At 41.3% G+C, this 16,732-nt stretch overlaps 1 protein-coding gene across 1 annotated transcript in view; it reads left to right on the top strand.

Moving 5' to 3' along the window:
* CAPN3 (calpain 3) overlaps positions 1 to 16,732 on the top strand; it is a 50,363-nt gene that overhangs the window by 11,464 nt on the left and 22,167 nt on the right. The window contains 2 exon segments of the mRNA XM_030318419.1: positions 13,799 to 13,868; positions 15,497 to 15,615. Coding sequence (XP_030174279.1) covers positions 13,799 to 13,868; positions 15,497 to 15,615 — 189 coding nt within the window.

The following is a 16,732-nucleotide window of genomic DNA, read 5'->3' as shown; positions in this document are numbered from 1 at the left end:
ATGAAATTTATTGACAAATTGGTTTCCATACAACACCCAGTGCTCATCCCAAAAGGTGCCCTCCTCAATACCCATCACCCACCCTCCCCTCCCTCCCACCCCCCATCAACCCTGAGTTGTCTTTTTCAACTTGAACTGTAGGCATTCTTTGGATACTGATTGTTTACTGGTTAGATACACTATATATATCTTCTCCCATTTTGTAACTTGCCTTTTCACTCTCTTAAGGTGTTTATTTTAAAAATTCTTTTTTTTTTTAATTTTTTAATGTTTATTTATTTTTGAGAAAGAGAGACAGAGTGGGAGCAGGGGAGGAGGAGCAGAAGGAGAGGGAGACACAGAATCCGAAGCAGGCTCCATCCAGGCTCTGAGCTATCAGCACAGAACCCTACACGGGACTCGAACTCAGGAACTCAAGGTCATGACCTGCACCAAGATCAGAAGCTTAACCCACTTAGCCACTCAGGCACCCCTATTTTAAAATTCTGAATTAAAAGTTCTAAATTAATTTTTAATTATTATTTTTCCTTTATGGTTAGCACTTTTCGTGTTCTGTTAAAGAAGTTTTTCCTAAACCAAAGTCATTCTTCTTTATTATCATTTTTTAAATGTTTATTTATTTAAGAAAGAGAGTGTTTGTGAATGTGAGAGTGGGGGAGGAGCAGAGAGAAAGAGAATCTCAAACAGGCTCTGCTGCTGTTAGCACAGGGGTGGGGTTCAACCTCACGAATCATGAGATCATGACCTGAGACAAAATCAGGAGTTGGATGCTTAACTAACTGAGCCATCCAGGGCGCCCCTTTATTATCATTTAGAAACTTAATTTTTCTGCCTTTATATTTAGGTCTATAATCCATCCAGAGAAGATTTTTCTTATATAAGATAGGGATCAGATTTTGTTGTTTTTCCATATGGATAGTCAAAGCTCCCAGCAGAATTCATTTTTTTAAAAAATCCTTTCTCTGTTGTTATGTAATATCACTTTTTAAACAGATCAAATGTTTACCAATGTGTGGTTCTGTCTCTGCAATCTCTACCATGTTTCACTTGTGTTTATTGGTCTATCTTTGTGCCAACGCCACACCTTGTGCCAATAAATCTTGACATTCAGTAGAGCCAGTCCTTCTAACTTTTCTTCTTCAGTATTGTTTTAACTGTATCTGGCTCCTTGCCTTTCCATTTAAATTTTAGAATCAGGATGTTGAGTTCCACAGAAAATCCTGTTGGGATTTTTTTGAGATTGCATTGAATCAACCTGGAATAATGCACATCTTGACAATACTGAGTCATCCTATCCATGGAGAAGGGATGTCTCTCCATTTAAATGGGTCTCCTTTAGTATCTTTCCATCAAGTTCTTTTATAATTTTCTCCATAAAGGTTTGAACATCCTTTGTTAGATTTCTTCCTAGGCATCTTTTGCTTTTGCTATTATTTTTATAAAGGGCATCTTTCTTAAAATTGTACTCAATTTCTCAGGCATAAACATGCATTTGACTTTCATATTATATATATTTCCTAAACTCTTAGTAATTCTAACAATTTGAAAACCCCAAGTTATTTATCTACAAATTCCATTTCCATACAGATAGTTAGGTCATTTGTAAATAATGACAGTGCTGCCCAGTACATTATACACAACTGTATTGAGCAAAAATTCCTGTTTTATTGCAGTGGCTAAACCTTCCAGCAAAAAGGAGGTAACAGAATCTGTCTGGCTCCCAATTTTATTTTTTAATTTTTTTAATTTTATTATTTTTTTTGAGAGAGGATGAGCAGGGAAGAGGTACAGAGAGAGGGAGTGAGAGAATCCCAAGCTGGCTCCACGCTGTTAGGGCAGAGCCTAACAACACAGGGCTCAAACTCACAAATTGTGAGATCATGACGTGAGCCGAAATCAAGAGTTGGACATAACTGATTGAGCCACCCAGATGTCCCTGGGTCTTAATTTTAGAGGGAACTTAATCTTAGCTGCTTCACTGTTGAATAGACTTGCTATAGATTTCTATGTTCTGATGTCTTGGGTGTGTTTCTTATAAACTGCTTAGAAGGCTGTTGTTGTTGTTTTTTAATGCAATCTGAAAACCTTTGTCTTTTAACTGAAGGTTTTAGTCCATTTACATTGATTATGAACATCGATCTCTATTGGATTTATTACTGTCATCTTAACCATAACCTTTCCGTTGGTATTACTTTTTAATATTGCTTTTTTCCTCTTTACACCCTTTTAAAAACGTATTAAAAGTGTTTCTCTTTTTTTCTATTAGTTCAGATGTTATTGACTATTTCTGTTTTTTTTTCTGTGGTTACCCTAAATACTAACATATGTTTCATCCTGACAAAGCCTGAAGTTGAATCAATAGCTTTAGTTTCCTCAAAAACAATATGAATACCATAAGGCACTTTGACTCTAAATATTCTTCTCCCAACTAATCTGTCATTGTTGCTCAGAATTTTAGCTCTATATTGATTTTTCAACCTTAAAAAGTAGAAAATATACTTTTCTAAAACAGTCAATATTTTACACACGTTTACCAATTTCTTTGTTTACTGTTCTTTCTTGAGTCTTAGACTTTTCCTTCTGGAATAATTCTGCTTTTTCCTAAAGTATCTTGTTTAACAATTTCTTTGGTGAGAATCTATTTGTAGCAAGCATTCTCAACTTTTATTTCTATAGAATTAACTCTCATTCATGAAATCGTTTTCCTGGGTAATCAGTCCCAGGCTGATTCTCCTTACTATCTTCTGGCTTACATTCTTGCTGAAATCCGCAATCATTCTAATTGGTATCCCTTAATAGGCCATCTGCCTTTTCTCTTTGTGTTTAAGATCACGCTGTCTCTGGTATTCTGCCATATTGCTATGTTGTGTTTGTTTCAACATGTATTTCTGCATCTTTCCTGCTTAGTATTCCTTGGGATTCCTGAATCTGAGGATTGGAGTCACTGATTAACTGTAAAAACTTTCTTAGAATATTAATTCTTTCCATATTTTCTATTATCTTCTTCTGGAACTCCAATTAGATATATGCTGAACTTACCTTGCTCTAGCCCCCATATAGCTTAACCTTTTTTTCTTTCTTTTTTAAAAATTTCCCATCTCTTTGCTTCTCTGTGTGATATTCTAGGAGATTTCTTCTGACCTCCCTTCCAGTTCACTAATGCTCACTTCAACCTTAATTGGATTCTGGCTTTTTTTTTTTTTTTTTTTAAAGCAGCTATAAAGGACATTTGGGGAACTGAAGAAATTAGCATGTGGAGGGGCACCTGGGTGGCTCAGTTGGTTCAGTGTCTGACTTTGGCTCAGGTCGTGATCTTGCGGTTCATGGGGTTGAGCCCTGCATCAGGCTCTGTGCTGGCAGCTCAGAGCCTGGAGCCTACTTCGGATTCTGTGTCTCCCTCTCTCTCTGCCTCTCTCTCTCTCTCAAAAATAAATAAACATTAAAAATTAAAAAAAAAGAAATTAGCATATGGTTTTAGATTTTAGATAATATTAGAGAATAATAGTTAATTTTCTTAGCGATAATGGCATTCAAGTCAGTAGGAAAGTGCTCTTGTACTTAGGAGATGCCTGCTGTAGCTTAAGTACACCTTGAAGTATTTAGGTGTGGAGTGTCATGACACTGTCAACATTTTTCAAATGGTTCAGCAAAAAAAATAGGATCCATATATACGTATATAGATCAGTAAAACAAAGACGGCAAAATGTTAACAATTGTTGAATCTAGATGTAAGCTATATGCGTGTCCATTCTTAAACTTTTCTGTAAGTTTGAAGTTTTTCATAATATAAAGTAGAAAAACTATGAGAGTGGAAATTTACATATTTTAATAGCAGGACTAAAATATAAAATCAAGGAAATCTAGGATGTAGAACACAAAAATAGGAAATACAATAAAATTAGAGGAGGTTTAACATCGGATTTTAGAAGTTTCACGAAAGGAAGGAAGGAGGTAGGGGGAAAGGAAGGGAGTAAGGAGGGAAGGAAGGAAGAAAGGAAGGAAGGAAATAATTGAAAGGGAGAGAAATGTCAAAGAAATAATGTAAGAATATTCCGAAACTGAGGACAAAAGTCTCTATATGGAAAGGAGTCACTGAGTGCTCGCACGAAGAATTAAAACAAAACAAAAACAAAAAACAAAAAAACCCCACCTCATACCAAGGCACATAAATTTGGCTTTTGGAATTGGGAGTGGGAGGAGTAGAAGGGAAGGGTAGAAAACCCTAAAATCTTTTAGAGGGAAAAGACAGGTCACATACAAAGGAATATTCATCAGAATTGTACCATACTTCTCACAACTCCAGATGCTAGAAGCAATGAAACCATGCATTAAAAATTCTGAAAGGAAAATGCTCTTCAATCTAAAATACCTAGCCAAATTTTCAATCGTGAGACAAGTAGAAAACGTAGTTAGATGGGCAAGGACTGAGGCCACTTACCTCCTGTGCACCCTTACCTAGGAAGCTGCAAGTTGTCGGCCAATCCAATCAAGGAGTAAACCAAAGAAGCGTTAAGATCCGGGAAGTGAATGGCACCAGAAGGGCCCAGTCCATCCCAGGCCACTGATCCAGACCTGGAGGGCGGCCAGTCCGGTCTGTATGGGAGAACGAGGCTGCAGAGGAAGGCCCTGGTGGGAGAGCAATGGAACCACTAGGTTATCTGACGAGTTTAAGTATTTGGAAAACTACTGCTGAGGAAAAGCATTGATCAATACATAGAAAATCAGAAAATTATAAAGAATAAGAGGAAAAAAATTCATACAGAAAGGAAATGTAAAACAGCATAGCACTTAGCTAAGAAGCGAACAATAGTTACCTCATCATACTCAAGTAAATACTGAATTTTAATCTTACCAAAATTTATGACATTACTATTTTGGGAAGGTGGTGGGCAGAGCTTCATGTGAGAAGGTTAAATCTCATTGGCCAAAATAGGAACTCTGCTGATACCTTCTAAAAATAATAAATTAGGGGCGCCTGGGTGGCGCAGTCGGTTAAGTGTCCGACTTCAGCCAGGTCACGATCTCGCGGTCTGTGAGTTCGAGCCCCGCGTCGGGCTCTGGGCTGATGGCTCGGAGCCTGGAGCCTGTTTCTGATTCTGTGTCTCCCTCTCTCTCTGCCCTTCCCCCGTTCATGCTCTGTCTCTCTCTGTCCCAAAAATAAATAAACGTTGAAAAAAAAAATTTAAAAACAATAAATTAAAAGTATAATATACGATGTTTTTTAGAAATATAGAGGTAAATACCAAAAGAAATTGCTACAAGAATTGAAAGTGGCTGTCTCTGAGGAGAGGGATTTGCAGGGCAAGAGACTCCTATTCCTCTATGTATCTTTTGTACTGATTTTATTAAACTTTGTTCATGTATAAACAGAATAAAATATAATTATTTCACAAAAGACCCGACCTCAGAAATTATTTTGAGCGCCCTGTAATGCTAATGTCATGGTTTCAAACCCTGGGAGACGTAAGAATCTCCTGGGTGCTTCTTTAGAGTGAAGAGTCCCAGACCCCTACCAAGAATATTTACATCCTTAAGTCTAAGGTGAATCCTGGGAATCTGCATTTTAAACCGGCATCCCAGGCAATTCTGATGCAGGTAGTCCAAAGCCCACACTTGGAAAAGCCCACAGTAGATGCAGGCTGGCAGGAGCCAGTGACTGGGTGGGGACAGCGCCCTGCTAGTGGGCAGCCTGCCAGGCCCGAGTGTTCACCTGCCATCAGCTCCCAGCTCTCACATTGAGTTGCCCACTGAAGCATGGGGAGGCTTTGAAAAAGCAGGGCTTCCTTGTGAATATAATTCTGACAAACACATTTCTCCTTCCTTCCCCACCCACATTCTCTGCCTCAAAGATTCTGAAGTTGTAACCGTGGATGTCTGTTTGTTACCATGGGGCCTGCTCTACCAGGGCCAAGTTACCTACCCTTCCTAAATGGCCCTAAATGGCCAGTCAAGGTCTTTGGGGGGATGGGGCAGGGACATCAGGAGAATGAAGGCTTCATTAACCTCAGACAATGGCTTGGAGCAGATTCCTTCTATGCATTCAGCAGCCTGTATAGGATTAGTGTATACAGCATGTTTCGAAGGCCCCATGCTATATCCCATTGGCCGCCGGTGTCAAAGGCATGAATGCCTTTTGCTGAGGCAGGGTAAGCCTCTCGGTAACTATATTTTTTCCCTTTAAAGAAGGAATCCCAGCAAGGCTGATGGAAGTACCCTAAAGGTCTACAAGCCATCGAGGCCTGTCCTGGGCTGTCCTGGCTCTCTCGCTCCCCTTGCTGGCTCCCGGACTGGCATGGTGTTGCCCCTTGACCGTGGGCTCAGGGGCCTCCAGCCAAAGCTGCTGACTCTGACCACGGCCTTTCTCTGGACTGTGTTCATTTGCATCGCGCTGCTGAGGGTGGAGGAGCTATATAGGCTCCGGCCCATTCATGGGAGGATTAGGCCTGGACTGAGGGCGCAGTGGGAGAGAGGCCGCAGTGAAGGTCCAGTTCCACTCCCTGAGCGGTCACCATGCCCTACCTGCTGCCAGGATTTTTCTGTGACCGCGTGATCCGGGAGAGGGACAGGAGAAATGGAGAGGGCACCGTCTCACAGCCCCTCAAGTATGAGGGGCAGGATTTTGTTGTTCTCAGACGACGGTGCCTTGCTCAGAAGTGCCTCTTTGAAGACCGTGTGTTCCCAGCAGGTGTTCAGGCCCTGGGCTCCCATGAGCTGAGCCAGAAAACCAAGATGAAGGCCATCACGTGGAAAAGGCCAAAGGTAGGGATGGGAGGGACAGGGCTTCAGGAGACAGCCTTGGGGACAGGAGGTCAAGTGGTCCAGGGCCAGAGGCCATGGATCCACAATCTGAGCAAGTGGCTTATCAAGGTTCTCTTCCCCATGTGCCCCCAGAACACCTTTCTGGTTCCTCTTGAAATGGTAGGTGTTATTTTCTATTCCTGAACTAGAGACTGTTATAACACTTTAGAGGTCCTGAGCCTGTAAATATTTTTAAGAGAGCTAATGCGCTGGCTTTATTCAGAGTTAAACAGTAAGGCATAATTGATTATCAAGGCTTCTTGAGAGCAGGTGTTCTGGGGATGGGAAAGTGGAGTGGCTGAGAGCACTGAGGCTCACAGTTTCAAGGAGAGTTCCATGAAAAGTGGTGAACAGTTAAGAAACAGGAGGCTGTGGGAAGCTGGAGATACCTTCTGAACCTTTCGCCTAAGGCTGGCTCATCAGGGACATGCTGCTTCTGTTTAAACAGAAAGGTCTGTGCTGACCAGCCAGACTTCTTACAATGCAATGTGGTGCGTCCACATTTAGGACTATGTATTTTCTCAGAGAACGGACTCCTTCCTTTATCGCTATGTGATACAACTCTTTATGTCTAATATTCTTTGTTACGAAGTCTGCTTTGTCTGAAATTAACACAATGACTCCACCTTGCTTTTGATTAACATTAGCATGGTGCATCCTTCTCTAGTTTCTTGTAGACAACATATAGTTGGGTCTCTTTTTTTATCCATGCTCACAATCTCTATCTTTTAATTGGTGTATTTAGACCATTCTCATTTAAGTGATTATGAAATAGCTGGATTCCTATCCACCATGTTTGTAACTGTTTTCTATCTGTGAGAACTGTTCTTTGTTTCTCCCCCTCCCCTTTTCTGCCTTTTCCAGTAATTTAATATTCTGTATGAGACAATTTTATGTTCTCTCTTAAGTGTATCAATTGTATTTTTTAATGTTAATGGTTATGCTACAGTTTCCAATATACACTTCCAACTAATCTAATTCTACCTTCAAATAACACTATGCTATTATATATGTAGTCTAACACCTTATAATAGAAAATGTCCAATTCCCCCCTTCCTTCCTTCATTCATTTCATCTATCCACATGCTATAATTACTCAACACATTGTAATTATTAGTACTTTAAACAAAGTTATCTTTCAATTAAGAATAAGAAAAATAAAAGTTTTATTCTACCTTCATTTATTCCTTCTCTGATGCTCTTCCTTTCTTTACGTAGGTCAAGGTTTCTGACCTATATCAGTTTCCTTCTCCCTGAAACACTCCTTTTAACACTTCTTGCAGGGCAAGTCTATTGGCAATAAATTCTCTCTGGTTTTATTTTTCTGAGGAAGTCTTTATTTCTCCCTCGGTTTTGAAAGATAATTTCTTGCATATAGAATTCTAGCTTGATGGGATTTTCTTTAATCAATTTAAATATTTCTATCCAGTCTTTCTTGCTTGCATGGCTTCTGAAGTCTGCTATAATTATCTTCATTTCTCTATAGGAAATGGATTTGTCCCCTGTTGACTTCTTTCAAGATTTTTTTTTTTTTTTGTCTTTGGTTATCTGCAGTTTGACTATGACATGCTTAAGAGTAGTAGTTTTGTGTTGTTGTATTTTGCTAGTATTTATGCCATTTCATGTTCTTTGAGCTTCCTGGATCTGTGATTTGGTATCTGTCATTAATTTGAGAAAGTTCTTGGCCATTATTACTTCAAATGTTTCTTCTGCTCTGTTCTCTCTTTTCCTCTGATATTCCAATTATCCATAGGTATAACACATGTATAAGTTTTCCCATGGTTTTTGGATGTTTTGCTCTGGGTTTTTGTGGGGTTTTTTGGTTTCGGGGTTTTTTTTCATTGTTTGCTCTCTTTGCATTTCACTTTGGGAAGTTCCTATTGTCTTACCTCCGACCTTACTGATTTTTCCCTTGTCTATGTCCAGCTTGTGGATGAGCCCATCCGATACATGTTATCGTGTTTTTTCATTTACATCATTTCTTTTTTATTCTTTCTCAGACTTTCCATCTCCTTGCTTATATGACCCATCTTTTCTTGCTCATTATCTACTTTTTCTGTCATACTTCTTTACGTACTCATCATAGTTATTACCAATGATTCCTGCCTGGTAATTTCAATATCTGTGTCATATCAGAATCTAGTTCTGATGCTTGCTTTCTCTGTTCAGACTATTTTTGCTTGCCTTTTGGCACCCTTTATAATTTTTTGCTGAAAGCCAGACATGTTGTTTTGGGCAATAAGAACTGAGATAAATAAGTTTTGGTGATAAGATTTATGTTAAGCTGACTAGGAGTTGTGCTGTGATTAATGCTTCCTATAGCTGCAGGTGTCAAAGACTTCAAATTCCTCTAGTATTTTTGTTTTACCGCCATATTGCCCTCCTCTTGCCTTCAAGTTTCCTAAGCACTCCCCCTCAGTGTTTGCACCTTGAAGATCTTTAGCTGTAAGTCGCTGTTATTATACTGAAGCCCTGTTGATGCACTGTTAAGGTGGGGAAGGGAAATGTTCATTAATGTAATGACTAAATCTCCATCTTTTAATGGGCCTAGGTCTCTGGGCTCTGGCCTTCATACACATTTCCCCATTGCTATAGCATTTTTCCCTTCTTAGGTGAGAAAGGAAGGGGAGCTTCCCAGAGGGGGCTGTATGGGGAGCAATGCCCTTCCCCCAACTTAGGTAAAACTCCAGAAAAGCCTTTGTAGATCTTCACCACGAGAACTTGGTGGGATTTTCAGAGGTAAAAACCATGAAAGTATATAAGAAGGGGGGAAGATTGTCCCAAGACTGTGGCCTCCCGAAATTTCTCACACTCATGCTAGTCCACACTCAGCTTCTGGAAATTCATCAAAATTACCAGTTGCTTGTTCCCACCACTTTATGGCTCCAGCAGTTTCCGCTCCAGGCAAGCAGATCTTGGCTGTAACTTTCTCATTTCACTTGTGCCCATATTTGAGGGTAGTGGTGAGCTGTCCTGCGACTTCAGTTCTCTGATGGGTCCCAGCAAAGTCAGTGATTTTCAGTTTGCTCAGCTTTTTCTTGTGGTAAGGACAAGAGTGAGGACTTCCAGGATCTTTACATGTTGGAACTGAACCAGAAATCCTCCATATGGATGTATTTTAGCACCACCTTTTAAGTGTATGTTTTGGTGTGTTTTGTAATACACAGTATAGGTGAGGACAATCGATATACACATAGGTAATCTACAACCAATAAGATTACTTACATAGGGTTGCACATTCGAAATATTTTACTGATGGAGGTATACAATAAAAGTTTCAAATTGCTGTGTGAACCACGGTACCCAAAAACTGAGGAAATGGTCATGTGTTGCTCATTGCTGGGACTCCATCATTGACAGATCCAGTCCCCAAGCTAAATTATAGCCAAAGGAATAGCTAGTAATCTTAGGTCCCCAAGCTAAAGTGACAGAGCTGGGACCATCTACCCTTTGTACATATCAACCAACATAAACAGGTCTCAGACCCTCTAAGGGCTATTGACACAGTGTTTATAAGTAAGGAAAGAAGAAGCAGGTGGTAGAGAGGGGGTATCTAGGCAAATCAGAGCTTTTTTTTATGAATCAGCCTTCAATAAGCTTGGTAACTGATCCTCACCAAAGAGATATCTCTTATGAAGACAAGTAATTAAGTGTCTCTAGGCTGTGCTTTTTGTGGAAGGCAGGCAGGGATGATTTCTCATTTTTATTGTACCCTCAATTCCCCCAGTTCTGTACATACTTGGAGGTTCAATTAATGTTTGGTGAATTTAGCTGAGGTGGTGTTGAAGGTAGATGTGGTGTATTGGGGAATCTATATTGCAAAAAATGTAACTCTGCCCAAATACCTAGGCCTCCTAATAGATGTAAGAGAGACCAGGGTAGTCACTGCTGCCTTTCCAAGTAGTCAGCCCTGGAATTGGTGGGCAGTGGGAGGATGAATTTATAGTCCCAAGGAGAAGAAGCTACACTTGTAACAGCTAAAAAACGTAGCTAAACGTTGAGTATTTGAGTCACTATATAATACATTCCGTCTAACAGGGGCAGAAAATATAGTAGTAGTCAAAGGTCTCAGCCGGCAAGTAACAGAGGCCCAACTCAAACTAGCTTAAACCAAAAAAAAGCTCGTATAATTCAAGTGTTCAAGAGTGATGTTGGATTTAGACACACCTGAATCCAGGCTCAGACCATGCCATCAAGACTCAGTCCCTAATGGTATCTATCTATAGATGTATCTATTTTCTGCTTATCTGTAGTCATCTCCCTCCTCTGCCCCCCATCTGCATCTGTTTCCTCTGAGTCGGCTTTAGTCTCAAGCAGACTAACTTTGCAATGGGGCAAAGATGCCCCAGACAGCTTCAGGCTCACATTCTACCAGCTTTAGCAGCTCTAGCAGAAGAATGTACAGTTGACCCTTGAACAACACCAGTTTCAACTGCACAGGTCCACCTACACACGGATTTTTTTTTTTTATTTTATTTTGGTAAATCTAGTACAGCACTGTAAATGTATTTCTTCTCCCTTGTGATTTTCTTTTTATATATATATAATTTTTAAGTTTATTTATTTATTATTGAGAGAGAGAGAGAGAGAGAGCGCACAAGCTGGGAAGGGTCAGAGAGGGAGACACAGACTCTGAAGCAGGCTCTAGGCTCTGAGCTGTCAGCACAGAGCCCGATGCAGGGCTTGAACCCACAGACCATGAGCTCATGACCTGAGCCAAAGTCAGACACTTAACGGACTGAGCCACCCAGGCGCCCCTTCCTTATGATTTTCTTAATATTTTCTTCTTTCTGGCGTGCCTGGATGGTTCAGTTGGTTGAGTGTCTGAGTTTTGATTTTAGCTCAGGTCATGATCCCAGGGTTGTGGAATCAAGCCCTGTGTCAGGCTCCACACTCAGTGAGTGTGGAGCCTGCTTAAAGATTCTTTCTTTCTCCCTCTGCTCCTCTCCCCGCGGCACACACTCTCTCTCTAAAAACAGAACAATATTTTCTTCTTTCTAGCTTACCTTATTGTAAGAATACAATGTATAATACATATAACATACAAAATATGTGTTAATCAATAATGGGGAAACCAAAAAACATGTCCACTATGCCTTACTTTGCTTCATTTTAAGAAGGTATATTGCTATTGCTTCTAGTTTGGGAGAGTTGTTTTGGGGAGAGGAGACTGTTTGTTTTTAGTGCAGAGAGATGGGGAATACTTTCTTAGACAAAAAACAAATCCTGAGTCACGTTTACATACCCAGTTCAACTCTAACATTGCACGGCTGTTACTTAAGTGGTTCAACTTTATAACTTTACATATTTTCTTTTATGCTAAAAAAATCTTGGTTCCTAAGGACATTAATATAAGTTCTTATTTATCATACAACATATATGACAAAGTTTTGAAATATTATTATTATTTCTTATGGTTCATATTTCTTTATGGTTTGGGTTTTTGACCTTAGGATATATCCCAAAAGGGATAAAGAGTCAAAATGTTATATTTTAAGTCACTTCAAAGAATTCTTTTTATGTGTGAGGTCATGCCACCGACTTGATTTGCAGTTCGGTTCCTTTGCTTCCATTTGCTTTCAGCTTTTACAGACTGTTTTCTTTGGATATACTCTTTGTATTATTTTTGAGAAAGAGAGAGAGCACACACACATGCATGTGAGTAGGGGAGGGGCAGAGAGAGAGAGAGAATCCCACGCAGGTTCCACGTCCAGCATGTAGCCTGACACGGGGCTCCATTTCATGACTATGAGATCATGACCTGGGCTGAAATCAAGAGTTAGATGCTTAGCTTAACCGAATAAGCCACCCAGGCGCCCCTACAGACTGCTTTTTACAATTGTCTTTCCTTTAATTTTGGCTTTTAATTATGTAAATATTTACTTGGTTCCTAAGTCAGAACTATTTTCAGTTATATTCAGAGTTTTACTTCCATCCTTATTCCCACCATCTTATTCTCTTATAGGTAACCTTTGTAAGAATTACGGTTTGGGGTTTATCTTTCCATTGCATTAAGAGTTTCAGACGGGAGGTGCATGTGGTGTGGTCTAAGCAAGACATTCCATCTAGTAGGAGGGAGAGATTCCCCATGTACAGGGAGCTTCAACTCACTTTGGTGTATGGAGTTGTCGTGATGGGGGCAAGAATGGGGAGAGACACGCATGCACACACACAGGAAGAGACGGGGGGGAGTGGGGTTTTGTCACAGGGATAGCAAGACTTCTTAAGCCTCTGAAGAATGGTGTTAAAACCAAAAAAACAAAGAATCTACAATTATTTCAAAATGTTCGAAGTTAAAAAACAAAGCACAAGACATGGGAAGAAAAAACAAGAGTGCCCTCTGTCGGCCTCTGTTGGGCTGCACATCATCTGTAGTACCTGAATTTGAAAACTAATGGGGCCCGTGATGCCTTATGGGGTTAGCTTGAGTAAAGCAATGAACTGTCAGCTGACCAGGACACCTACAAGGCCCACACTAAATTTACTTTCTGCTCTCCCCAGCTCTCATGTCCTTAGGACCCTGGCATATATGGTGACTAAATATCGCTGTTACCACATCTTGGGAACAAGTATTTTCCCTCCTGCACCTATTTTCCTAGCATAGGAAAAAAAAAAAAAAAAAAAAAAGATCCACGCTTTCCATTGTCCCTTGCCAAAGCTGTGACAGTAATGATACTGTCCTAACTCCTAAGGTACATCTTTACTCACGCAGTATGTAAGTGTGTGGGACCAATGTAGAACAATGGGAAAAGGAGGCATGCTTCTGGCTTCCACCACTTACTAGCTGTGTGTCCTTGGGCAAGTTTCTTAACCTCTCTGAGCCCTGGTTTCCTTATCTGAAAAATAAGAATGATACTATCCAACTCACAGGCTGTTTGAAGAGGCTTAAATGAGTGGCGTATATAATGCCCCCGATATAGGATGTTAGTACTACATAATGGGCCACTACAAACAATTGCTACTACCACTGTTATTATTTCTTTTTTTTTTTTTTCAACAGGAAATTTGTGAGAATCCTCGATTTATCATTGGTGGAGCCAACAGAACTGACATCTGTCAAGGAGATCTAGGTAGGAAAGTACCCTCAGGTCATATCCAGCCAAACAATCAAGGGGTGATTAAAAGGTGATTAACATCTGGTTTGGCTTTTAAAGAATTTTGGGGAGGAGGTTTTTATAACACTACTTTGTGCCCATTTATCTATGTGCTGGTGATGGTTTCATTTAATTTCTGTCCCCCCCCCCCCACGATCTCATGAGTTCACAGGGGATATGCCTCAGTCCACAGCATCCTCCTGACAGTCTGAAGGACATTTGCACACCCCACTCAGGAGGATAAAAGCCCTGCTTTTAACTGCACCCATTTCCTTAAAAGAGAGCCCTGAAACTGTCTGAATACCAAGCATGTCCCTTGAATATATATTGAATCCATATGTACACAAAAAGTGCACTTGTAACTCAAACTCTTGTTTAAAATGCCCCAGCCAGAGTAGCTCCATATTAATGGAGTCTTTCAACAAGGATGACATTTGCCATATTGATGAGCACCCAGCGTTCTGTCCGGGTGGTCACCTTGGCTCTTCTACCAGACCTTCCTCTCTCAGGAAGTACTATCTTTGGCGTGGACTGCAGGAAAGCTCTACACTTGATCTTAGCCAAAAGGCCAAGAAGCGACTGACTGCAGGAAACTCTATGAAGCAAAGGTGGAAAGAACATCAACAGACCTACTTTAAAATTTGAGGGAAAGGTGCACTCGAGACCAAATGAAAGGAATTTGGCCCCAGAAAGAGAGGCTGAGGAGGTTTTCAATATCGGGGTTTCTGCACCCGGGAGAAAGATGTCTGCAGAGCCCTGGGAGAGCTAATAACCTGGACTTCCTAACACTGTTTCAAAGGAGAGGCTTGCTTCTTCAGGGGTGGGGGTGGGGAGGACGGCTGCTGGGAGCTCTCAGTTTCCCCTCTACAGTCTCAAAGATGCTGTCACATCCACACAGGAAATCAAAGGCCTTGCACAACTCAACCCATCTGCTTAGAAGGAAATTCTATGACTGTCAGTGTGCCAGGCATGCCCCTTGGGGATTCTATTTCTCTTTTTCTCTCTCTCTCTCATACACACACACACACACACACACACACACACACACACACACAGCAAAATCACTAAATATAGCATTCTGCCAGAAAGGAAGTTCAGAGAATAAGAAAATATCCCCATCTCATTCCATGGCCAGCAATGTCTCAGCGCCCTCAAAAAGTGGCTGCAGAGAAGCTGCTTTACTGGCTTTCCTTCCAGTACAAGAGGGCTTGGCCGATGGCTCTCAGATGCTCAGTCTCCACTGAGGTATGCACTCACATTGCAAAAGTCCAGGAAGTACAGATTTCATCCAGGTGTTAGGAAGAATGACACATTTGACCTACTGCTCTGTGTTCATTGAGGTCCAAAAAGGAAGTGAGCTTATATTACGGAAGGAGCCATTGCCTATACCCTTCTGGAAAACCAGTCAGAAGAGAGTAAGTCACCCTGATCGAATTGTCGAGGGACTGCCATCAAACTCCTCCGGGTCGACCTCTCTGAGGTCAGATCTGGAAGTAGGACAGTGAACACTAAGTGAACTTGTTCTTCAGAGAAGCAGAAGAATCAGCTGGGATTGGGCCTTTTTCTTCCCCGGAGGTGACCTATGCCATGTACTTTCCCCGCAGGGGACTGCTGGTTTCTCGCAGCCATTGCTTGCCTGACCCTGAACGAGCGCCTGCTTTTCCGAGTCATACCCCATGATCAGAGTTTCACTGAAAACTATGCGGGCATCTTCCACTTCCAGGTGAGGTCATTGGAGTGTGGTTAAGAGGGCCAGCTGCTTTTCGGAAACCCACCTTTTCAGGAACACTTACCTCAAACACCACAAGCGTGTGGAGGTTTTCCCATCACCACAATGTGTTTGGAATGTACCACTTACATATGTTATTATTTGTTTTCTATAATATCAAAATTGATTTTTGAGAATTCTTATAGATCATTCATATGATTAAACTTTTATTAAATGTTTTCACAATTGTGTTTAAAAAAGAAAAAACAGTAAAGGAAGAGGGCCAGCTGCTGTCCACCCACCGCTGGTCTTCTGGCCTTGACTTTCCAGCGGCTTCAGGAAAGATTCCACCCACCCTCCCAGTCTTGGCTGTGGGCAGTGACCCCCCTAAGGCCTCAGGCCTGTGAGGACGCAGTTGTTTATCTCTGCCCCCTCAGCAGCCCCCCTCCCAAAACCCCATCTTCCGCCATGCTCCAGAAAGGCAGGAAGACATCCTGTTTGCTGGCCTGTGGATCTATTTTTGCCTTTCCATCTATTTCTGCTGTGTTACCTGCAGCCTTTCTCAAGTAGGTTCCTAAGATATTAGCATTGGTGGTTCATAGGGCCCTTTAGTTTGCAAAGGAAACCCCCTGAATGACTATGGCTCCTTTCCCTGTTTTGCTTTAAAGGCAGGTCTATACCAAGTCTATCACTCACCTTTTCCAGGCCTTGGAAGGACAATCTGGTCAATCTGGGGACCAGGCTTCTGGCTCAGCCCAGAAAGGAGTCTTTTGGTTCCAGAATCAACTAAACCATTGGAAATTTTCTAGATCCAAAATCTAGACACAAAATCAGAGAGCCAGATCCTGGTGCTGGCCCAAAACTGAAGTGAGCTCCACACGTGGGGATCTAGCAGATGCTGGGATTCTGAGGCATCCATCTGTTTCCAGCCCTGAAAGCACCCCCCCCCCCACATGTCCTGGGACTGACCCAAATCATCAGTTGATGTACCTGCTGATTTTGTACCTCAGGACTGAAGGCTTGAGAGAAGGTCTTCTTTTCAGGTTCAGGTTCAGGTCCTGCTGCCCTCTGAACACGGGTAAGGCAGCCAGGCCCTCATTTTCGTTTCTTCCCTGTGCCATCAAGCTGCTAG

The sequence above is a fragment of the Lynx canadensis genome, chromosome B3, assembly GCF_007474595.2.
Source record: "Lynx canadensis isolate LIC74 chromosome B3, mLynCan4.pri.v2, whole genome shotgun sequence".
In the NCBI taxonomy this organism is placed as follows: domain Eukaryota; kingdom Metazoa; phylum Chordata; class Mammalia; order Carnivora; family Felidae; genus Lynx; species Lynx canadensis.
This window is presented reverse-complemented; position numbering and strand designations above follow the sequence as displayed.